Source organism: Talpa europaea, assembly GCF_964194135.1.
Source record: "Talpa europaea genome assembly, chromosome: 6".
Lineage (NCBI taxonomy): Eukaryota > Metazoa > Chordata > Mammalia > Eulipotyphla > Talpidae > Talpa > Talpa europaea.
In genome coordinates, this window is record NC_140072.1 from 80,958,197 (window position 1) to 80,983,235 (window position 25,039).

Below are 25,039 nucleotides of genomic sequence, written 5' to 3' on the forward strand. Positions count from 1 at the left end.
ATTGGCCACTTTTAAAGTAGATGAATAGTAAATGGGTCAGAATGATTCCAACCTACTACAAAACTTGTACCTATCCAATAGCAAATATAAGAACTTTTTCTAGTAGGAAAAAAAAAATATTTTTAACTGTAACCTAGTTGAAAATTTTTGAAAGACCAATTTAAAAATTCAGAAAACACCAGTGTTTATATACTCATAAAATAAAGCTGCTCTCAAACATCTTGAGAAACTTTCAAACCATTTTGAGATGCAATTCCAAAATTTTCAGTTTTCTAAAAACAAATTTCTAAAGACAGGTCTGGAGATGAAAATCTATTAGCAAATTTGCTAAAGAGAGTTATATCTATACTTTTATGGGAACATTAAACATTTGTTTATTTGAAGTAAAATCTCTTTAGCCAACTACTATAAATATTGGCTGCCTGTCAGAAATGATGTACCCAAATTTAACATGTTTTACATTTCCTAATAGTGACCCAGCTCACACAGTATTTTTATATGATGACAGCTGTCATGAAAGCAGAATATCTTGTATATACATTGGATTTTGATTAATGAGCTCATGGTGGTTCCCTATTTAAGGTCATAAAGCATGATCAGAGAGTTGACAATGAGGTTGATCGTGTTATCCATGTGTTAGGGTATAGCCCAAATGATCACATTACCTTAGCAATGCTTCTCCAATTGCGGGTCACAAACCACTACTAGGTTGTGAAATCAATTTAGTCAATGTTATCGGCATTGAACACGGTGGCGCAGCGGCTGAGCGTTGGGTTGCAAAGCTGAGCGCAGTCTCTGCAGCGCCGGTTCCATCCCCGGCTGCTCCCTGGCCACCGGAGAAGGGTCCTACATGGCGCGCAGACCTCTCTCCTGCCGCCCGCTGCTCCCCTCAGCAGTGTACTTCGGTCCTTCTGCCTGCTCTGCTCCCCACTCTGGCTCTGGTGAATTCTCTCACCCTCCCGCGCTTCTGACTGTACCCAGTGCTTGTATAAATAAATAAATAAATCTTAAAAAAAAAAAAAGAGAGAAAAGAAACGTAGATTGGAACTAGAGTGAACAGAACACACTGTGCATACTGTTGGTTTTTGATACTATTGTTTCAATTGTGTGTGTGACTTTTGTGTGACTGCTAGATCATGCTGGAAAATGTATTTCTTCCTATGGCTTATTGTGAAAATATTTTGAACTGCACCAAGCTTCTTTCTAGTTTTTAATTGTAACTACCTTGGTTGTTTCTTTTTTCCCTTGGCGGCATATCTAGCAGTTCTTCCCTACACATGGTCATGTTTTCTCAGCACTCCTTGGTCAGCCCTCTGGGGAATCCCATTTCAATGGCATGCCAAGTCCCCACTTGTTCACTCTCATCTCCTACTGCCCTCTCCCCCTTGCTCACATTTGATCCATGCAAGAGGCTGAGCTTCTGCACAGGTTGTTCCTTCTGCCTGGACCACCTTTACCGCCACTGTTTACAGGCCTAGCTCCCTTTCTTCCTTTTCTAAAATGCTGCCTTCTTAATGAGGCCCACCTTGACTGCTTATTTAAGATTGCAACCCTCTTGGTTTTCATGAACCCGCCCCCCCCACCCCCCGCAACTTTTCCTGCTGCATTTCTCTCCTCCTTCGAGGCACCTTCTATCATCGATATATTTTTTATATGTATTGCTTTTGGCTGGCTCCCTATACTAGATAGAAACTCCAGGAGGGCAGTTATTTTTGTGTTTTATTTAGTGATACAGGCTAAGCAACCAGAACCGTGTCTGGCACACTGGAATTATCAATAAATATTGTAGTTAGGATTGGAGGTGCAGAGGGGCAGGAAGAGAGAGAGAATATGAATCAAATACAAATATACCAGGAGATAGTTATTGCCATTCTTGGGTTATTTCCTGTCTTTTATTTTTCAAAAAACTCCTAACTCTTTTTCAGTCATTCTATTTTATGTTTTCTCCTTAATGGTCATTCCTTATCTGGTTCTGTTAGGGGGAAATGATGTCCTGAGCTAATCCCATACAGGCTTTGTGGACCCCACCCCCACTCCAGACTAAAGCCATCAAGACATTGGGAAAGACAAATCCCATCACCACCAAAGGGAGGGTGGCTGGGACCTGAGGGTGGAGTTGGGCAGCCAGGTTAGACATAAAAACCAAACACGTGGGCCTTGGGGGGCTCGCTGTCACTCGCCTCCTGGCTACACATCTCCTGGCTTGCAGCCAGCTCTCAAAGAGTGCCATTTTGGGATTCCTGATCGGCGGATCGGGTAGGACTCATTTAAAACTTTGTCTCCCACTTTTCTCCCTGAGCTGTACATTTCCTCATTTCCCCTTCCCTTGTAAATAAACCTTTTATTAACCTTTCGCGTATGCCTGCAGTAGAGCATTGATAAGTCCTTTTAAGCGCGTGGGTGAGGACCCACAGTCAGGCACCCCGTTTTGTATCGGGGTTGCTCTACAACAGTTTGGCGCCCAGCGTGGTTTCCAAGTTACACCCGCGGTTGACCAGCCCAAAGTAACATTCCTTGCGTTGGTCACCATAAAGCGCACTAGTTCTGCAGGACTCGCAGTATAATATTTGTCTCAAGTCCTGAAAAGTATGTTTTTTCCTGTGCATACAGCCCTTGTGGGTGCGTTTTTGACTCAAATATGGCCTCAACCATGAGCCTATACAGTTTCATCCCTAGCCTGAGTTTTTTCAGTTTCCTTCCGGCCTTGAATTTAAGTAGCCTTCTTCCATTAAATATCACCACCAGTTTCATTAATGTAAATAATTTGATGAAGCCTGGTGTATGGCACGTGATTTTACTATTGTATACATACATGGGTGGTTTACAAGCCATCCCTTTACAGTGTGTGCTTCTGGGTGTTTTTTTGGTAATATGTGTAAGCGCCATTTGCTACATTCTTGTTTCTGTGAGAGGTAGATGTTCTACTTCACCTACTGAGAATGTGCAACAACACATTCAGGCTCTTCACTTAGCCATGCAACAACAAATTCAGGCTTTTAACGTGGCCATACAACAACAAAATCAGGCCTTTGATTTAACTATTAAGTGCATGAGGGATGAGAACCATAACATCTTTGAGTCAGTTTATAAAAGCATACAAGATCAAGCTTTTAAAAATATGCAGGACCGGATAGAGGTCGCCCTCCATATATTGGATATGGCGGAGGCTCGGCTGATGGCACAGAGAAAGGATAGACCTTCCCCTTTTCATGAGGACTGCCAGTGGGCAGAGTTAGAAGAGGAGGAGCGTCATATTTTAAATACTTTAAATACATCAGGACAAAATCCTCTTCCATGTGACAAGGCCCCTCCCATGCAGACCACTGAGGCTGCACAGTCTCCACTGCCCTCTGGGGAGGAAACTAAAATGGCGTCTCCTCCCCACACTAGACTCGGCACCCATTTTGGCAGGAAGGATCACCCTGAGGCAGGACAGTTTCCCCTTCGCCAGATGCCAATGGGTGGCTTAAATGAACATGGGAGACCTGCTGGGTACTTTTGGTCGCACCATCCGTTCAGTACTGCGGACCTCCTAAATTGGAGGAGCTCTGTTCCCTCGTACCGGCAGGCTCCTAAGAGGATGGTGAACTTGTTTGCCTCTATCTTCGTCTCCCACCGCCCTAACTGGGCAGATATACAGTCCATGCTCCATACTTTATTAACGCTGGATGAGCAGGGGACGGTATTCAGGAAAGCCACGGAGGAGGCTGACCGTCTCCACCAACAGGATAGGCAGTCCCCAGAGCCAGAGGTTGTTGTCCCAGAGAAAGATCCTGGATGGGACCCTAACAATGGAGGAACGGCAATGTTGGAGCTATATAAAAAATGTTTATTGGTAGGACTGCAGCAGGGGATCCCCAAACAAAAAACTTTAACAAAATATTGCAACTCGAGCAAGGAGCTAATGAGGATCCGTCAGAGTTCCTTGAGAGGATTATTCAAACTTACCCTAACCACACAGATATAAACCCAGATGCCCCAGAAAATGCTCGTCTGATCACTATGGCTTTCATTACCCATAGTGCCCCAGACATAAAGAAAAAGTTAGCTAAGGTGGAGGGTGTCACAGAGATGAGTCCGTCCCAGGTAGTGGACCTGGCATTTAGGGTTTATAATAATAGAGAGGACAGGAGACCAAAACCTGCAACTGTTTTCTTACAAAGAGAACACAGAACAGGGTTTCAGAGAAACAATAATGGACAGAGACATGAGCCCCTAGGAAGAAATCAGTGTGCTTAGAAGACAGAGAACACCAAGATATGATGATTCACGTATGGGGTTACAGGAGGGAATATAGAAGGAGTACACAGAACCAGGAACCAAGGAGAGAGGAAAGAAGACAAATGTTAGCACAGAGTAGAGGCTCAGATGATGATAGGGAATACAGACAGAGAAGGAATTGAGAGCCCAGTACAGAGGAAAGGAGACAAATGACAGCACAGGGTAGAGCCTCAGGTGAAGATAGTAGGGAATATAGACAGAGTAGAAGGAATCTAGAGCCAAGTACAGAGGAAAGGAAACAAATGATAGTTCACGGAGAAAGTTCAGATGCAGAATAGGGGTACCCGGGGGCTCCACTAGATCTAGAGAAGCCCATTAGAATAACCCCCTCAGAGCCCCGGGTAACACTCGCTGTGGGGGATCGTCTCATTGATTTCTTGGTGGACACTGGAGCGACATACTCAGTTTTGAATTCAAAATTAACTAAAATGAGCAAAGAGACTGCAGCAGTCACTGGGATTACGGGAAGGCCACAACAGAAAGCCTTCCTACAACCTTTGGAATGCCAGCTGGGCACCACCACACAGCTCCAGCATAGCTTCCTATACATGGAAAAGTGTCCAATCCCTCTACTTGGTCTTGACCTTTTAAGTAAGCTCAACGCACGAATTATATTCTCACCAAAACATCAGAGGCTTCACCTACAGGTGCCTCCAGAGCATGCTCTGCGGTTCCAGATGTTACTTACTCAAGATATTCCACCGAAAGGTGAAATTTTACCTCCAGAAATTGTTGAAAGAGTAAGTAAATGGGTATGGGCTGATGGAACCCTAGGATGTGCGAAAATGCAGGGCCTGTAAAGATAGAAGTGGTAGAGGGGAGCAGAACCCCGAGGAGGAAGCAATATCCCTTAAAGGAGGCAGCCTTGAGGGGAATTGAGCCAGTATTGAAAAGGTTCCTTCAATCTGGACTCATTCGGCCCTGCCGCTCACCGTATAACACTCCGATTCTGCCAGTGAAGAAACCCCATACAGGCGAGTACTGTTTTGTCCAAGATTTAAGGGCCATTAATGACATTGTTCGGGATTTACATCCCACAGTGCCTAATCCCTACACCTTATTAACTGCCATAGCTGGTGACTTTGGGTGATTTTCGGTATTAGACCTGAAGGATGCCTTTTTCTGTATCCCAATAGATGTCCAGGATCAACCGCTTTTTGCCTTCAAGTGGCAAGACCCTAAGTCCAAGAGCACTCTCCAGTATTGCTGGACTGTGCTTCCACAGGGGTTTAAGAACTCCCCAACTATTTTTGGGGAAATACTGGCCAGGGATCTCAGGAAGGTTCAATTAAACCAGGGCGTCTTGTTGCAATACGTAGATGATTTATTAATTGCAAGTCCAGACTACAAATTTTGTCTGGAAAATACCATAGTGGTACTGAACCACCTGGCAAAATGTGGGTATAAGGTGTCACCTCAAAAGGCACAGATCTGTAAACAAATGGTGACGTATTTGGGGTTTGAAATTAAGAAAGGCAGACGGAGCTTGATGACAGAAAGGAAACAAGTAATTTCAGCCCTTAAAGTCCCCAGCAACCGGCGACAGTTGCGCGGATTTTTGGGTATTGCTGGGTTTTGCAGGATTTGGATTCCTAACTTTGGATTAATAGCAAAACCCTTGTATGATGCTCTCAAAGGCCTGGACTCTGAACCTTTGTCTTGGACCCCAGAATGTCAAAAGGCCTTTGATGAAATAAAAGTAAAGTTGATCTCAGCACCAGCATTAGGGCTTCCAGATCTTAGGAAGCCATTCAAACTTTATGTACATGAGAGACAGGGGGTTGGCCTTGGAGTACTAATCCAATTGTTGGGACCAGAAATGCAACCTGTTGCATATCTATCCAAACAATTGGACCACACCACTAAGGGATGGCCTCCATGTTTGCATGCTGTAGCTGCCACTTGTGACCTCCTACACGAGGCAGAGAAGTTTACATTGGGTCAGCCCATCACTGTGTGTGTGCCACATCAGGTCTTGACATTGCTGGAGCAGAAGGGTGGACTTTGGTTGACTGCCGGGCGAATGGGAAAATATCAAGCAGCTCTGTTGGACAATCCTAATGTGAAGCTGCAGGTTTCTAACTCCCTGAATCCCGCCACACTGCTTCCAAGCAATGTAGATGGACCTGAGGATGACACTTTAATCCACAACTGTTTAGAAACCATAGACACAGTGTATGCCAGCTGACCAGATCTGACTGAACAGCCTCTGCCAGATCCAGAGTGGGAGCTATTTACAGATGGCAGAAGCTTCATGGACCAAGGCCGTCGATGTGCGGGATATGCAGTGGTGACGCTCCAGAACACAGTGGAAGCCAAGGCTCTTCCAGCAGGTACATCAGCGCAAAAAGCTGAATTAATAGCCCTGACCTGTGCATTGGCACTCTCAAAAGGTAAAAGAGTCAATATATTTACTGAGTCCAAGTACTCTTTTATGATTCTCCATATGCATGGGGCCATTTGGAAGGAGCGGGGACTTCTTACTGCCAGTAACAAGGACGTCAAACACCCATTAGAAATCCTGGCCCTATTAAAGTCAGTAGCTTTACCATCAGTTGTTGCAGTGATGCATTGTCCTGGCCAACAAAAGGGTGGGTCTGACATGGCAAAAGGCAATAGGGCAGCCGATCGGGTGGCTAAGGCCGCTGCCCGTTCTGCCCGTTCTGCCCTCCAGGGTGCACTCATCCCTCTTGTGGACCTGACTCAGTATGCTCCTGAATACACCGAGTGGGATGAGGAGAGAGCTCGTGCATGGGGATTTACTGAGTTTGACCCCAGCTCCACTTGGAGAGTAAACTCTCATGGGATGATACTCCTCCCGGAGGCCCTGGTATATCCGGTGCTAAAACATCTTCACGAGGGATCTCACTATGGGAGAGATGCCTTATTAGAAACAGTGCGCCCATATTTGAAGGGCCCGTATTTACACAAAATAGCACAACGGATCATCCGAGGTTGTGAATTATGTGCCAGGAATAACCCCAAGACTAACTCCCACCCTAAAGCCATTGGGGTTCAATATCGGGGCAAGTGTCCTTTTGAGGATTGGCAGGTGGACTTCACACAAATGCCTAGAACAACAGGCAACTTCAAATATCTCTTGGTTTTTGTCGACACGTTCTCGGGATGGGTGGAAGCATTTCCCACAAAGACGGAAAAAGCTTCCGAGGTTGCAAAACAGCTGCTGAAAGAGATAATCCCTCTCTTTGGGTTGCCGGACTCTATCCAGAGTGATAATGGGCAGGCATTTGTCTCTGACGTCACCCATGCAGTGAGCAGTGCGTTACAGATCAACTGGAAATTGCATGCTGCATGGAGACCGCAGTCTTCCGGGCAAACAGAAAAGATGAACCACACCTTGAAGAAAACCTTGGCAAAACTGTGCCAAGAAACACAACTTCGTTGGGACCAGGTACTATCCCTTGCCCTCCTCCACATAAGAGTGGCACCTAGAAGTGGGCTACAATTAAGCCCCTTTGAGATTGTGTTTGGAAGACCTTTCCAGGCCTCAGTTCTGAAAGCCAGTCCGGACATAGCACAAGATTGCCGGATCACACAATATGTGAAACACATCCAGAAGGTTCTGGCAGTAATTCATAACTTTGCAACTTCGAGGATCTCTATGCCACCTGATCAGCCATTGCATTCCTTCAGACCTGGAGATCAGGTCTTACTAAAGACTTGGCAGAGCGGGGATGCTCAAAACCAGCTGTCAGAAAAATGGACTGGTCCCTATGATGTCTTGTTGAGCACACATAATTCTCTGAAACTTGCAGGCATAAAACCCTGGGTACATCATTCCAGAGTTAAGCTCCAGGAGGAACTGACCCAGAGACGAAGTCATTGGTCTTGTGAACCCATTGAGGACTTGAGATATTTGTTTAAGAAACAGACAAAAACTTGAATATTACTGACTTCTTTTCCAGTTATTGTTGCAGGATACCTAAGGACTCACTTTTTCTGAAGAAACCCTGAGAAAACTAACATGCTCTAACCAATCTTCTTCCTTTCAAAGTTTAGGAGACGTGAAGTAACATCTAGGATCACGCATATGCTGCCAGTATTTTTTTTACACAGAAAGGCGTTCAATCTTGAATTTGGTATTTCCTTTTTCCTTTTTGTTTTTAACTTTGAAAATTTTTTTTCTCTGCTTGTTTTTGTTACTTTGGCCTATGAGTGAAACTGCAGTTGTTTGAGATATCCCACGCGTGATAAATGGTAACTAAAGAGCTCTTTGTGTTTATATGTTGTATGTCTGCATGTCCTTTCCTTGTGTCCTTGTCTTGACCTCCAGTGATTGACAAATTGGTATACATGGTGCCCATAGACGTTGAAAAAAAAAAAAAGTCTCCAGTTATGAGAAAAACTAAAGGTTATGGTTTGATTGTCAACATTGTGCTACTGAACTAAGCCAGTGCCTTCATAGAGATTGAATATAGTTGTTTCTGTTATTTTTCTGATACTTATGGCAAAGCTTCCCAGAAATGTAAATTCAAGTACAAATTTGGTAGCCTGTCATTTGGCTGATGCAAGGAAATTTTGTGGAACCTCAGTAGAGCTCCTGAGACACTCCACAAAGTTTCTCCCTTTCCTTCTGGGAAAGGCATTAGATGAATTTGTTCTATTTGGCTCACCTAGTAGAGTAAAACTAGAAGGGAAGCATTGTCACTTGGGAAAACAGATAACACCATGACCTGATATGGATGTAAATTGTCAATGATGATTGTCATCTTGTAATATTGTATACTTCAATTGTTTAATATCTACAGGAATTGTTTCTGGAAATATAGGGAGAAAAGGTCTCAACAGATTCCTATTGATGGAACTGTTGAGAGTAAAACTTTCCTACTAAGGACTGAGTAGACTTGGAAATACACCTGATATTTACTAAGTTTTCTTTGACATAATACTGATGATTTTTTTTTGCATTTTGTTCTAAATCCACAAAGTTTTCTTGTTTTGGTGACCAGGATCTGCAGCAAGGTTGCAATTTTTTTTCCAACAAAGCTAACTTGTGTTTGCATTTTCTCTCCCCTTGATACCAACACAGCATAAAAATAGTGGTAGTAATCTTTTACTACTTATCTCAGAGTCTGTTTTTGCATAACTTCCATAGGGATTTTGTTTGCTTAAACTGAAAAAATTGGACATAAGTTTCATTGTCTGGCTTTGTGTGGAGTTCGTCCAGAAAGTTGAAACAGAGCTGAACCAAGAAGAGGAGAACCTGTTTGCTTTGTTCGTAGGGCTGCCTCCATTGGGACTGGACAGCCCAGCCAACGAAAAGTCCCTGGTACCCTCGAGAAGAGGAAAGCCCAGGTGGCGTTTGATGAGACCAACTTGTTCCAGAAGCCTACACGGACTGGATGTCAACAGTTCGCTCTGAATCCTATATTCCAACAAAGCCAGCTAAAATTGCTGCTTAGTTATTCTGCCCTGTGATTTCATGCAAAAAATAGGCAATATGGTTTAAAAGTAGATTTAGTTTGCAAACTTTTGCTATGCTGTTAAAAAATTTGGGATCAAGGTTGAGAGAATTTGTTTTTACATAAGTTGAACCATTTTATGATTTTTTTTTCCTGTGATTTTGATATATTTGCTGTCTTGTTCTGGCTAATGCCTCCAGATGTTTTCTTTCAGCTTGGACTGATGAACTGTTTTTCCAGGACTGGAGGACTTTTGCTTTCCACAATGGACAATACCTGGAGGGACTGGTTTTCTTTCAGACTGGAACCCTGGAAAATATTCATCTGAGACTGTATCCCAGCATCCACATGTTTGATCTTCATCACCATGGAAATGGTGGCAAAAAGTGAAAGGGGGGAATTGTTAGGGGGGAATGATGTCCTGAGCTAATCCCATACAGGCTTTGTGGACCCCACCCCCACTCCAGACTAAAGCCATCAAGACATTGGGAAAAACAAATCCCATCACCACCAAGGGAGGGTGGCTGGGACCTGAGGGTGGAGTTGGGCAGCCAGGTTGGATATAAAAACCAAACACGTGGGCCTTGGGGGGCTCGCTGTCACTCGTCTCCTGGCTACACATCTCCTGGCTTGCAGCCAGCTCTGAGTGCCATTTTGGGATTCCTGATCGGCGGATTGGGTAGGACTCATTTAAAACTTTGTCTCCCACTTTTCTCCCTGAGCTGTACATTTCCTCATTTCCCCTTCCCTTGTAAATAAACCTTTTATTAACCTTTCGCGTATGCCTGCAGTAGAGCATTGATAAGTCCTTTTAAGCGTGCGGGTGAGGACCCACAGTCAGGTACCCTGTATCAGGGTTGCTCTACAACAGTTCCATGAGGCATTATACCAAGAACTCCTGCTAAATTCTAGGAATCCATCTCAGAGGAATGTAGCAGAAGTTTTAAAATGAGCCTTTGCTTACAATTTATAAATTTGAGATAGCTACTCTAGGCAAAAATCACCAAAACATGTACCTCTGCTAAATTAATTTATTTAGCCAACATGGAAAATGAAATACAAAAGGAGGTCAGAAAGTAAATCATAGGATCAGTTGGGTTACTGGTAAAATTTAGGAAGAAAACTAACAGTATCTATGTAAGGGTGCCTGACTAATCTTTTTGGAATAATGCAGTTTAGCAAATAAAGATCCCCAGGAGAGGTGGCTCTGCCACAGGAGCAGGAGGGTTATTTCAGGAATGTTACATCATTAGTGCAATTACAAAAGCTAATATGAATTTGAATATTATTCTGTAGAAGATGCAACAGTTCCTCTTCAAATAATCAATATTACTTATTCTGGCTGTTAAGCAAAACACTAGTGAACTTCACAGTACAAAAAAGAAAAAAAATTGTTAATCTTTTGAACACTTGATACTCAGTTCACTTATTTCCCCAAACCAAAACTTTCAATATAGAAGGAGGAGCTATAATCTGCACCTAATGATGTACAGAAAATGTTTTTCTGTACTTATTCCAAAAAAGGTATTTTGATCTACTCATTGTTATAAGCACACTTATGAAATCATTTCCATTTTTAAAAATACAGATGATTGTTACATATCATTTTTGGATAAAATGGTAAAAAAAATTTTCAGATGTACATGATTGCTGTAGGGATGTTTATTTGTTGGCTCACAGGAAACACATCTGAAGGTAGAAATAAGAAAAGGAGGGAACTTCAAATAGATTGACATCATACAAATAGCAAAAAAAAACCAAAAACCAAAAACCCACAATTGAATCCTAAATTCAGCTAGGGATCTTAAAGATTTGTCTACAATCTTTTTGGTCACTGTCTTAATTTGTACTTTTTTGTTTAACACACAGTCAGAATTATGTGAGAAACAGAACACAATATATATATTTTTTTGCTTTGTCCCCAAATTTATACCCTCTCTGTCCTTATACTTACAATCTGAGCACTGTGATCATAAATTCAAATATAAATCTCCTTTCTGAGTCAAGGTTTAATTCTGAGCCAGAAATATTGCACCACATCTTGTACATTCTTCTTAATAGTTGTTTTTTTTTTAATCTTAAGCCATTACATTAATGGAAACATGTCTGGATCATTCCCATCTACAAGGAAGATGATAGTCTGTTTCATCATAGGTACATTACTTTTTAGCCAATGAAGTCACAATTCAGCCAATTATTGGCAAACTATGAAAAACATTGTAGTCTTCGAATTTAGGGCAATTCCTCCACATTTAAAATTAATATTAAATCCTTTTTAAATCTCTTTGCTTTGTTCCCAACTCCAGAACAAAGAGTAATTTGTTCCAAATGCTTCATCTCTGGAATGATCTTGATGTGAAATACATGGACTCATTTGTTCTGTCTAGGAGTTTTTGATATTTTTTTAAAAGTATATTTCATATTCATGACATCAATAGGTAAATTATAAACACTTTCAAGGGCACTCTTTTAATTAAATTCCTAGAATTTAACTAGAATTAGGTATATTTCATGAACTAATCTAGAGATTGTGATGAAGAATTTTTTTAAATGTGTTTCATGTTTATGCTAAAAATGAAAAAAAGTCAAGTATCTTTAAAGGACAATCCTTTTTTAAGCCTTTAAAAGTTAGGAATATATAATGAACTAACTAAGAGAAGACTTAAGTTTTCAGGAATGTTACTTTGTCAGCGCAATTACAAAAGTCAACATGAAATTGAATATTACTCTGTAGAAGATAAAACAGTTCCTTTTCAAATAATCAATGTTACTTATTCTGGCTGTTGAACAAAACAGGGCAAAATTCACATTACCAGAAAAATATGTTAATCCTTTGCAATACATTTGCAATACATTATTCAGTTCTTCTTTTCATATGTTTCAAAGAGTATGTTAATAAAAATACCTTACTACTATTGGACAAGTATTTTACTTGCAGTCAGAGAGCAGCTGATATATACTGATTTGATGCTATAAATCAATGTATATCCTTAAGTGTCTTAATTATGATACCATTGGTAAAATTAAGACTTACCAAAAGAGAACCAGACTATTTTTTTAACCTTTTTTTTTTTTTTAAGATTTTTAAATTTTTTTTTTAATTTATACAAGCACTGGGTACAGTCAGAAGTGTGGGAGGGTGAGAGAATTCACCAGAGCCAGAGCAGGGAACAGAACAGGCAGACTGATGAAGAAATACACTGCTGAAGGGAGCAGCAGGCGCGGCAGGAGAGGTCTGCCGCACCATGCAGGACCCTCGCCAGCGGCCAGGGATTGAACCGGCGCTGCAGAGGCTGTGGGCAGCTTCACAGCCCAGAGCTCAACCCCTGCGCCACCAGGTGAGGCCCGAGAAACAGAATATTATTGAAACACATAGGAGGAAGCACAGAGTAAAATGAGCTTAAAAATTAATATTTTCATTGTTAAATTAGAAATATGAACTGAAAAATTTTAGAAAAAAAAATCAAGGTAAAAAGAAACAGCTAAAGGATAACTATAAGATTCTAGTCACCAAGTTTAATGTTTTATTTTTCTCCCTATTTGAGAAAATACTCTCTATACAACTTTTTATCCTGCTTTTGAAAACACTTAAATAAAAAATATCCAACATTTTGCACTTCTCAATTTATTAATTTGTTAGATAGTATATAGCTTCAAAAGGCATCTCAAAAGCACTGCACTGTGGAAAATAGTACTATTGAATTTAAACACAAATTAAATGAGAAAAACTAGGACATTGAGTTATTAAAATTACCTGATATGAATGATTACTTAGGCTGTCATGCAGCCAAATGTGTAATTATCAAATTATCTGATTCATTTGGTTATAGCTGCCCATTTCTATAGATAGTATGGGCACAAATGTGTATTTTGTAGCTTGAATTGCCTGCATTTTCTTGCTACCTTGATTTCATAAAAATAAATTTAATGGGGCCTCCCTGGTGGCACAGTGGGTTGAGCGCAGTGCTGTGAAGCTGTCCACAGCCTCTGCAGCGTGGATTCGCTTCCTGGCTGGCCAGGGAGATACCCACATGGTGCGGCAGACCTCTCCTGTCTTGCCCGCTGCTCCCCTCAGTAGTGTTTTTGGTCCATCTGCCTGTTCTGCTCCCCACTCTGACTCTGGTGAATTCTCTCACCCTCCTGCACCTCTGGCCTGTACCCCAGTTCTTCTATAAATAAAATAAATCTTAAAAAAAAATAATGTTTAAGGGTAGGTAGAGGAGGAGAGAAACACAGATGTATACCTATAGTTGAACAAGTTGGGGTTGTTACTGGTGTGTGAGAGAACACATACATGTGAGAGAACACACACCATGGGAAACTGTGGGTGTCTCAGTAAGAGGGAGTTAAAGGGAATATTTTGAAGATTTAGAATTCAGATGGGTGACTTGGGAGAAGGTCTAAGAAAGCAGGGTTTAACTCTGGATTGGATGCTGCTAGAAAGTCAGCAATTGGGCATCTTAGTAAATCTTACCTACAGGGAGGGGAAACAGGATTGTGAATAAAGTTGTAATTAGTAAAGAAGCAGCAGTCAGTCATTTTGGAACAAGACAGGGCTGTTGGGTATTTCCTGTTTTTTCTGTGCCTGGCCAAAATCACAGAGTGGCCTTGCTTTGGTTCTTTATTGTAGTCTCAGAGCAACCTTGTTTGAGATTGGTATTCTGTGAAATTGTTTATGTCTAGTGGGAAAGTCACAGGGTCTAGTGTGAACTCAGGGCTATACTTCTTAATAGCTACAGTTCAGTAAATAGCAGATCTTACAAGTTGATATGTGGGCAAGTGTCACATTGCCTTTTTTGTAGCAAGTAAAATTCAATTTGGGGTTGGGTAGATAAGAATATAAAAAAAATGTTCTACCAAAAATGACAGTTCAATATACTCACTGGTCCCCTTTCAAAATAGTTGGCCCTTTCAAGAGCTAATCCTTTCTTCTCTCTTCATACTATGTTTGAGTATTCTGCTGCCTTCTCTGCAGCCTTCTCTGTTGTCTCTAAGTGAGCATTTGGCAATAAGACAAAAACAAGTTGGCAGTCTTTTCTCATGATGAAGGTGATGCTAAATGAGGATTTCATTTTTGTTTTGGAAAAAACATTCTTGTAAGTTTTCAATAATAAATGAGAAAAAAATTCTATCATGATGTTAAATTCAGGTTTTCTCTGCTCTGGTCATCACTAAGCATTGCTAATATCATTTAACTCTGAACTGGTCTCCTTTTCATTACTTTTTTTTTTTTTTTTGCTAGAAAATGAATGAAAATCCCTTGCTTCTGCCATTTAGAAGCGTCTCTATGATTCTCTACTTAGAGTTGCTGCTTCCTTGTTATTCTTTGCAGAATGATCTGCTGTCACTTTGTATGTCAGTGTGACTAGTTTAGACTAGTAAAAAAAGTAAGTTATGAAGTATTTCATGATCTATTGGATGTAATCAGTTTGTTCTTATTTTAAAATTTAGGAATACCGCAAGCCACTGTCTGTTACATCAACTGGTTATCTATCCATGTACATGTTCATCCAAAAACATGTACATAAAGCACATGCTTCTTGCCTACACAGCTTTGTCCTAGACATTAGAGGACAGAGTGAAGATTGGGGCTTAGTCATTGTAGTCCCATAGCCTGCCACTTGCTAGTTATGCATGTCATGTCAGACAATTAATTTATCTCCCTAAACCTTAAATTCTTCCTCTGTAAAAAGTGGGGGTCATACTAACACTTCCCCTTAAGGCCATGGGGTAACTGGAAGAGATCATTTGAGTTAAATGTTTATTATAGTGCTTGTCACAGTTAATATTCAGTGAAATAATACTTTATTTATTTTTATAAGATAAAGTAGTGAATTACAAGATGCTGTTCTATCTCAAGGAATGAACTGAGAATGTCACTACCTAGTGAGATAAATGGGTAGATTGGAGGCATCTAATTATTCTTAGGAGGGTGTTGGGTGGTAGGGAGAGCTTGCTACAGAGAAGGCATTGTCTAAATAAGATCTGAGAGATGAATAAAAGTCATCCAAATAGGAGAGGGTGAGAGAGTAGGGGGGAAGAATGAGACTAGTGGAGAACAGGTGGTCCCAGCATTGGAAACACAATGTCAAGTACCCCATGTGACAGAGGGCAGTTTCTCATGGCCAGATAGGTTGAAGAGAGAGGGAGGCAGTGGAAACTGTGACTGGAGGGAGATCTCAAGACCCATGTGTTCAAAGCTTAATGCCTGAGTACCTTGACTCTATCCTCAGGAAACTAGGCCTCTAGATTCATTCTCCATTATCACAACTGGCCTCTGTCCAAGCACTTAAATAATTTCTTAATGAATGGGATAAAGAAAATTGCTTAGAAATTTTTATTACAGCACGAATTAAAAAATTAATTTTTTTTTTGTCTTTGGGCTTAAAGGTCAGACTTAAATTCTCATTCCTATGATGTAGTGAAGATTGTCCATGCGTGCCTTAGCCCATCTTGATTTTTCTTGCTTCCTTGTTCCTTCTGCATCCCTTATCCCATTCCCCTCCATTTTAAAGACACTTTTAAAAATTTTGACACAAGGTCTTAAATATGCATGCATCCTTATAGAATGAATATGTAGTATTATGTGTTTTTAACATACCTCATGGTATTCTGCTATACATTTCTTCCTGCACCTTTTTTTTCTTCTTGCTATAAACCATCAGTGTTGCTAAATGTACTTCTATTCCATTGCTTCAAACTTCTGTATTTCCCATATAGTATACATTGTAGCATTACTTATAATAACAGCTTGAAATACCTAAATATTGGAATGGTTTTCTAGAGAAAGGTTAATTAATGTTGGTACATTAGTAATGTAAAATATCATGCTTCATCAGCAGTGATAGTGCTAGATACCATGGGAAAAATGTGTTTATGACAATATCAAGGGGGAAAGCAGAGTTATTATCTTTACCTTGTGAAGCCACCCACATAAAAATACATATTCTTAAAGCAAAGGGATCTAAAGGGTCAGAGAAAAATGAAAACAGCTTGTATGTCAGACCTAGGGAGTTATGGGTAAAATTTCTCTTGTAGCTTTAATGATTATGGTATGCCTGGAGATCTGGTCTATATGCCATAGGTAGTGTAATCTGGGAGAGAAGAGATCAGAGCAATACCAATTTGCTGCCTGCCTGGGATCTGGGTGCCCCTCCTCAGCCAGAACGGCCTCTTTCTTCTCTTCCAGGTGTGTCCTGCACTCAACTTCAGATGCACAGGAAATAAAACTGAAATTAAATTTTTTTCATAAGGCTTCGATCTAGTATTGTGGACTTTATCTTCAAAATTAAACAAGAAAAGGACGTGCATAAGTCATGTATATGAGTCTTCATTTCGTACAAAAAAGGACAGGTGATTCTGGAAGGTTAAGAAACTGTTAATAGTGGGCCTCCTCTGGTGGTGCAGAGGTTGAGCGATGGTTCCTTCCCCTGCTGACAGTGAGGGTCCCACAAAATAAAAACAAAAACAACCTGTTAATAGTCATTGCCCGTGGGGAGCAGGTATTGGGGATGTGCAGTGAGCAGGAGGCACATTTTCTTAAATGTATGAGAAATAGTTATATCTTCTTTTAAAAACCATGTATCAAGCATCACTTTTCAGTGTTTAAAGCCGATAACTTTTTAAACACCGCTCTTAAAATGCTTGATTTTTAACTCACTACCGAGCCTTCCAAAATAACATTCATATTTTGAGTCTCAAATTGTGCACCTCGCTAGTGCCCACGCTGACTAGCGCTAAGGCTGAGGACGCAGAGCCGCCTCGGAGGGACCCTGGGGGTTCTGGCGCGATCCGCCGAACAAGGGCCACGCGTCAGGCTTCTCCCTCCAAGTTAGGTGCGCGCCACCCTCGAAGGTTTCCTGGTCCCTGCGGCCCCACAGCCCCGGGGCGGGCCTCGCGCAGTCTCCCGCGCGGCTGTCCCCAGGCCGCGCCACCGGCTCGCGGGGGTCTCCGCTGGGTGTGGGGAGCCGGCGCCCCCGGCCACCGCCGCCCACGCCGCGCCCCAGGGTGGCCGCCCCGCCCGCCGCGTCACCGGGCGCGGGCGAGCACCTACCACCGGCGGAGGAAGGACGGGTGAGGCCGCGACCCTTCCCCCTGCCGGCCGCGCCGCGCCGGGGCTCGGGTCCCGTAGGCCCGGCGCTAAATTTAAAAACTTAACCCCTGCCAGCGGCTGCCTCCGGAAACGAAAGCAAAGTCGCCCCAAGGCCGCCTCCCGGATTCTCGCGGCCCGTCGCGCGCCGCGCTACCCGGAATAGACCCTCCTCCCGCCATTTTCTACCCGCTCCGGGCAGGCCCCGCGCCCCGAGGGCTGAGGCCTGCTCGCTCGCGCTGGGAGGAGCCGGGCGCCATGGCGGGCGGCGGGGACGGCGGGGATGGGGCTCGCGCCCGGCAGCACGTGTTCCTGCTCCCAGGTAAACACGCCCGGCCCCGAGCGCGCTGAGCGGCCGACGGGGGCGGCGCCCGGGCGGGCTCCCTCCTGCGGGGGCCCTCGCCTCCCCTGCGGCCCCGGGGCTCGTCCCCCCCGCCGGTTCCGCTCCCCGCGCGGAGGCGAGCGCCCCCCGCACGCCCCTCGAGCGCGGGGGCCTGACGGCCTTGTAGTCCCCACACAAAGTTACGCAAGTTGGTTACACTCTACCCTTTACAGCTTGTTAAGGTTTCAAAGCCGAAAGTCAGGCTCGCCACGGACCTGCGTTCCCAGGCTCGACTTCCTCGCGCACTCGGTCGTGGGGAGGGAGCAGGGCCTGCTAGCGCGACCAGGCTCAGGGTCTTAGGGTGCACGGGCGGGGTCCGGAGCGCCTGCCTTGAAGGTGTAATTTGCTACCCACCGTCCCCCCACTAGGTTGCTGGCCCAGTGTCTGGAGCCCTACAGCGTCGGGATCTAGGGTCCAGTGGGCCAGCAATGGCCTAGGAGATAATAGGGCCCCTGCCCTGGGCCAGGCCTTGGGTGGCTGGGCTGGATGATGGTCGCTTCCAGGACAAGGGTTCTAAGAGACTCCAGAGGGTGTTGACCTTAGGAGTGCTGGAGCCAGACCTCTCAGCCTGCCCCTGGACCAGGAGAAGCTGCCATCCAGGGCCTTGGGCGCTCGGGATGATGGACAGGACAGTCAGTTGCTGTATCCCGAGCAGCCCAGTAAGTGGCAGAATAAAGGAAGTTTAGGGAGATTTAGCTTTTATATCGGATGATGGTTGATGTGATAGTATATCTCTGGTAATAAGAATCCGTTTTGTTCACTGTATTTTTAATTTTGAGATTTAGCCCAGCAAATGCAACATTATTGCAGTAAATATTTCATGACGATATAGTTGCCCAGTAATCTAGATTTTTACTGTGGATATTGAAAATTGTTACATGACAGTTAAGGATATGTTTTGTATGTATGCTTAACTTTCCCCCTTTATAAAGAGGTAAAACATACATTCAATAAAATGTAAGAACTTAAATGTACAATTCAGTGAACTTTTCATATCTAACTCTGTAACTCTCTCCCAGGTCAAGATGTAGAACTTTTCTAGGAAATTCCTCTTGCCTGCTGCTAGATAGCCTAGGCTTTATGCTGATGTCTGTCACCAGCAATTTTTGTTTTTGCCTGTTTAGATAAGTGTGTAGTCCTTTCGCTCAGCATTATGTATGAGATTCATCCATACAGTGTATAGTAGTAGTTTGGTTTGTTGGTTGATTTCTGTTTTCATTGCTGGGTATATTTTATTGTATGAACATTCATAGTGTTTATCTCCTCTACTGTCGATGGAACATTTGGATTGTTTCTACTTTATAACTACTGTGAATTACACTTCTGAGTAAGTTTTTTAATTTTCTCTTTTTAAAGTCTATCGAATTTTATTGATTTACCGTGTATTTGTAAATCTGTGTACTTTAGGGGTACCTTCACATTTCAACATGTGTACATGCTTCACCCACCCTCCATCAAAATTCCATTGCCACTACCCTATCACCTTTATCCCCTCATCTCCTTTTTTCTCTTCCTCTCCTGTCCTCCCTTTCCCTTCTGGTAACCCCGGTAGTTTTCACAGAATCTAAGAGTTATTTTTGTTGTGTTTTGCCAGTTTGTTTTATTTGGTTATTTATATTCCACAACTGAATGAAACCATCAGGTAATTGGCTTTCACTTTCTGATTAATTTCACTTCATTCCAGTTCCATCCATATTGTAACCAAGGCACAATCTTTTTTTTTTTTTTTTAAAGATTTATTTATTTATACAAGTACTGGGTACAGTCAGAAGCGCGGGAGGGTGAGAGAATTCACCAGAGCCAGATCGGGGAGCAGAGCAGGCAGAAGGACGGAGGTACACTGCTGAGGGGAGCAGCGGATGGCAGGAGAGGTCTGCCGCACCATGTGGGACCCTCGCCGGTGGGATCGAACTGGGGCTGCAGAGGCTGCAGGCAGCTTCGCAACCCAGCGCTCAACTGCTACGCCACCAGGAAGGCCCGCACAATCTTATTTTTAATAACTAAGTAGGATTCTATTGAGTATATACATCACAGTTTCTTGATCTGGTTATATATCTGTGGACTTTAGGTTAATTGCATGTCTTAGCTATTGTGAATAATGCTGCTGTGAACATGGGGGTGCATAACTTTTTATTCTAGTGTTTTTGTATTCTTTGGATAAATACCTAAAAATGGTATTGCTGAATCATATGGCATCTCCATTTTTACTTCTTAAAGGGACCTCCATATGTTTTCCAGAGACTATACCAATTTACATTCCCACCAATAGTGAATAAGAATTCTTTTTCTAAGAAAATTCTTGTAGGAAATTTCTCCAGGGTATATACTGAAGAGTGTCATTGCTGGTTCTAGGTACTTCCTGTTGAGCTTTAGTACATGTTGCCCAATGATTTTCTAAAGTGGTTCTACCTTTTTACCCCCACCCCACCAGTGTGTGAGGGTTTGTTGTTTTATGGCCTCACTAGAGATGTTTGTATGGTAAAACAGTTAATGCAAAATTCAGGTTTTTTATTGAATCTGGCAAAGGATTACTTTTATACATGCTTTACATGAGAAAAACCATCCTCTCACTTTTTCCACATTAATGAGTTGTAAAGGGTAGGAACTCTAATCATTCTTTTAGAATGAAATACATGATTATTATTATTGTTGTTATTATTAGGATATACACAGTGGCTGAGGATAATTTTGCATTTCTTATTTTGTTCTGTTTAATCAGCACTGACATTTTCATTCTTAAAGCGTTTGTGTCTTTATTGTTTTAAACACAGAAACCTTCATAATGACATCATTGTTCACAGCCTTGAAAACCAAAAGTTCATGTTTACAACTGAGCTGTGAGAAGAATTTCAGTGTGATTCCAGTTCAAAGTTGAGATGTTCTGTAATCTTTGAACTCATTGGAGGAGTAGGCTAACAGGCTCTTCAGGAACTGATAGGAGGAACTGTGTGGTCAGGCAGGCCAGTTCTGAATACAATTTGAGCTTTTGGTCCTGTAGTTCCTCCGGTCGGCCTCTAGCGCCACCTGCAGACTCTGAGAGTACAAACATTGATGGTTGGGTGGTTACTGCAGAGTGACCATGCTTCACAAACTTGAGGACAGCAGTCAGTTGGGTCCCACCTGTGAAGTTCTGGAGGATTTTTAATGCTTTAAATTTATAAAAAATTCCCAGGTGCTGCTGATGCTGCCGATGGGGGTCAGCATTAGGAACACCTGCAGTGAGACCAACCCTAGGTATAGTGGGGGCAAGGAATGACTCACCTCAGGTTCAGCTGTCTTTGCACTGGGCCAGAACGTACATGGCAGAGGAGTGCATACATGCACACGGTAGGAGGCCTGCCTTCACAGATGTTTTTTTTTTTTTTTCCCCACCAGATGGGGAAATTAGCCCCAGTAGATTACACATTTGAGAGGAGGGGCTATATATCTTTGGCTGAGTGAGTACCTTAGGTATAGTAAAGTTGGGTCCTTAGTGAAAAATACATTATATACCATTTTTCAAAAGTATTTGGTGGAAGCAGTTTTAGAAGACTTCTGGAATACTGGAAAAACTGCTGTATACTGAAAAGTGAGCAGTGTACCAGTGTACCAACAGAACCTTAGAGATTTATCCATGAGGCAAGTGTCAGGTCACCAAGCCTTAGGATGACACTTTTTCCCAACATTTAATTCATATTATTTATTTAATAGCCTACCATAGCATTATGTCAAATCTCAAAGAATATATTTAAAAATATTATTTAGGTCTCTTTGCCTCTTGGCTGGTCCTAAACAAAAGTTTTAATTACTCTAAGAGCCCATTAGTGTCTCTACTTTTTGGAATATGGTAGAAGTCTCCATTCCTCTTTATTGCACTAACAGTAAGTTTAAATCATGTTTTTCTCTAGTCCAAGTCTTGTATAAGGCTGTCAGTTGTCCACTCCACTAAGTTGGAGTGGACCCTAAAGAACAACTGGGAAGAGGGCCTCCCCGGTGGCGCAGCGGTTGAGCGCTGGGTTGCGAGGCTGCCGGCGGCCGCTGCGGCACCGGTTTGATCCCCGGCTGCTCCCCGGCCACAGGAGGAGGGTCCCACATGGCGCGCAGACCTCTCCTGCAGCCCGCTGCTCCCCTCAGCAGTGTACTTCGGTCCTTCTGCCTGTTCTGCTCCCTGCTCTGGCTCTGGTGAATTCTCTCACCCTCCCGTGCTTCTGACTGTACCCAGTGCATGTATAAACAAAACAAACAAACAAATAAATAAATAAACATGCCTCTATTAAAAAAAAAAAAAAGAACAACTGGGAAGAGATGCAGTGAGTATAGGACAAGACTATGTTTTTTGCAATTATAGCTGAACCCTGTTACTGAGCCACCTTCAAGGAAATGTTAAAACATAAGGCAACCCTAAGGTTATATGAGTTAAAAAAAGGAAAGATAGATGTATGAGTTAAAAAAGGAAAGATATGATCTCAGGATTATTAAAGAACTCATTTGGGTCCACTTAGGCCAAAAACATTCCTTAATCAGTCCCCTGATTATGAAGTGCTCAGATCTAACTGGACTTCAGATTACATCTTCAGCTGTAGACAAGTTTTGCAGAAAAATTACTCCCTTTTATTTCATGAAAGTGCATGTTAAAAAGTATTTTCGGTAAGTTTGTGTTTGTTATTTACTTACCCATAGCTAGCATAATTTGAGGGAGCTAAGAAACTCAAGCTTGCCTGCCTTCCTTAGGCATTCCAAATACAGTAAAGAGCTTTTTATGTGATGTGCCATGATTATCACACACAATATATATTTTTAAATATTTATTTATAATACAAGAACTGGGATGTAGGCCAGAGGTGTGGTGGGGGTGTGTGTGTGCGTGTGTGAGAGAGAGAGGATTCACTGAGACTGGTTGGGGAGCAGAACAGGCAGATCTACTGAAATACACTGCTGAGGGGAAGAGCAGGTGAGACAGGAGAGATCTGCTAGGCCTTGTGGGTTAGCTCCCTGGCTGGCCAGGGATGGAACTCCTGCTGCAGTGGCTGCTGATAGCTTGATAGTGCTGTGTCTTTAACCCCTGTGCCATCAGGGAGGCCCTCATACACAATATTAATCAGATTTGTCGCCAAATGAAATGCAAAAAATAGATGTGAAAGCATTGTATGAATGTAGGCTCTAGAACTTTGTTCTACGCAAAGGATTTAAAAAGTCAAAAAGGGAAAACAGATTTTCTGATTTAATGATATATAATTTATTTCAATGTTATTTCTCATTAGTCTTATAACATTTTATAAGCTCACAAACACTTCTTGCTTGAATAAAAAGTAAACGTTTAAAGTATGTGGCAAACAATTACTACATACCTAAATGACTTTTCAGTGACCCTAAAAAAAAACAACAAAAAACCTTTTTCTGCTTTACCTAACTACACATGGTTAATTTCAGAAATGAAAATTTAAGCAGGTTTTTTTGTTCTTTGTCAAAACTGTTTGTATGTATGTTTGTGTTTAGAAATATACCCTCTTGGCTGAAAGCTACCTTACCTTCTAAAGAATGTATTCACATGGGAGGAACTTGCACTCATCTTGGCCAGGGCTAGAAAACCTGGCCAATTCAAATGCTGATTTTAGACAAGCTCTGAATAATTAAGCTGGGTTTCTTGGAAGATGTGTCCTTTACTGCATAGTCTCCTGCAGGCCTTGAGCAGTGTGGAGCCTCTGAGTTTTCCAGCAGGGAACCTGTTTAACATTTTCCACACTGATCCTGGGTCTGGCTTTGTCTTTATGAAATGTTTTTTGGTGGGAACCCAACTGACCTCTCTCAGATGGCCGCTGGATCTGCTCCCCCTCCTATTTGAACACGTCCTGAAGTGGATGGACTTAATCAGTTGCCAGTTGGTTTAATCAGGCTGTTTCCTGTGCCTGAACTTGTCCTGCTAGTAATTGTTCCAAAAGACCTGAGACATTTATTAGCAAGAACTCGTGACTCCCCCAGGGCAGAAAAAAAGTCATAAAAGGAAAGTCAGAAGTGTTCATCATTTTTTATTTGAATAGCAGAATGGGGACTACATGGATTTCCCCCATATCTTCTGAGATGTTAAGAAACCAGGATCCGTCAGTGTTCTCTAAAGCCTGGCTATAAGAAAATACACCTACAAACTAGATTTATGCTATTTGATAACTCTGTATCCTCGAAATTTGTAAAGCCTTCATTTCTTCATCTCAACAAGCAAACAGTACTAGTCTCCTGGGTTGTTGTCCATTGGCACACATTACACTTAAGCTCCATTGTACCTGAGTTCTTTGCCCTGGGCCAGGGACAGAGTAGGTAAACAGTTACCAAAAGAATAAATGTCTCACATTCCATTTCTGCAGTCTTTGTCTTTGTTTACACTTTCCTTTTCCCTTCCTTCCACTTCTATCCAATTTCTATGGTTTCTGTAAGGCTCTGTTCAATTGTAGTTTCCACAAGGCTAAGCCAATTGCTCTAGTTCAGTTTCACTTCCTTTGAAACTCCTTGACTTTGTATCTCTCTAGACCTGTACTCACTCTTCTCTGCCTGGCAAATACCTGTTTATCCTATAAACTTAGCTTCAGTGTCACTTCCCCCAGGAAAACTTCCCAGGGAGCCGTGTTAGTGTAAACATGTTAAGGATACTTATTTGATTACCTATTTATATTGTCATGTTGAGATCACTATCATTTTTTTTAAAAAGCTAAACATACCCAATACATGACAGTAGCTGGAAAGAATCTAAAAGCAGTTCTCCACAGTGAAGCTTCTCAGTGGGGAGTACCTTGATCTTAGGAGACAGAGCACACATTGCCCAGGATTCTTGAAGGGAGAGCATGCCACTTAGGACTTCAGACTTTTTTTTTTAATAGAGGCATGTTTTATTTA

At 42.3% G+C, this 25,039-nt stretch overlaps 1 protein-coding gene across 1 annotated transcript in view; it reads left to right on the forward strand.

Annotated features, from left to right (window-relative positions):
* Positions 1–17,944: 17,944 nt before the first annotated feature.
* RNASEH2B (ribonuclease H2 subunit B) overlaps positions 17,945–25,039 on the forward strand; it is a gene marked incomplete at its 3' end in the record, with an annotated part of 54,446 nt that continues 47,351 nt past the window's right edge. The window contains exon 1 of the mRNA XM_084235798.1: positions 17,945–18,115. Within this exon, the coding sequence (XP_084091924.1) occupies positions 18,052–18,115 (64 nt within the window). The 5' untranslated portion in view covers positions 17,945–18,051. The remainder of the gene's footprint in view (positions 18,116–25,039) is intronic.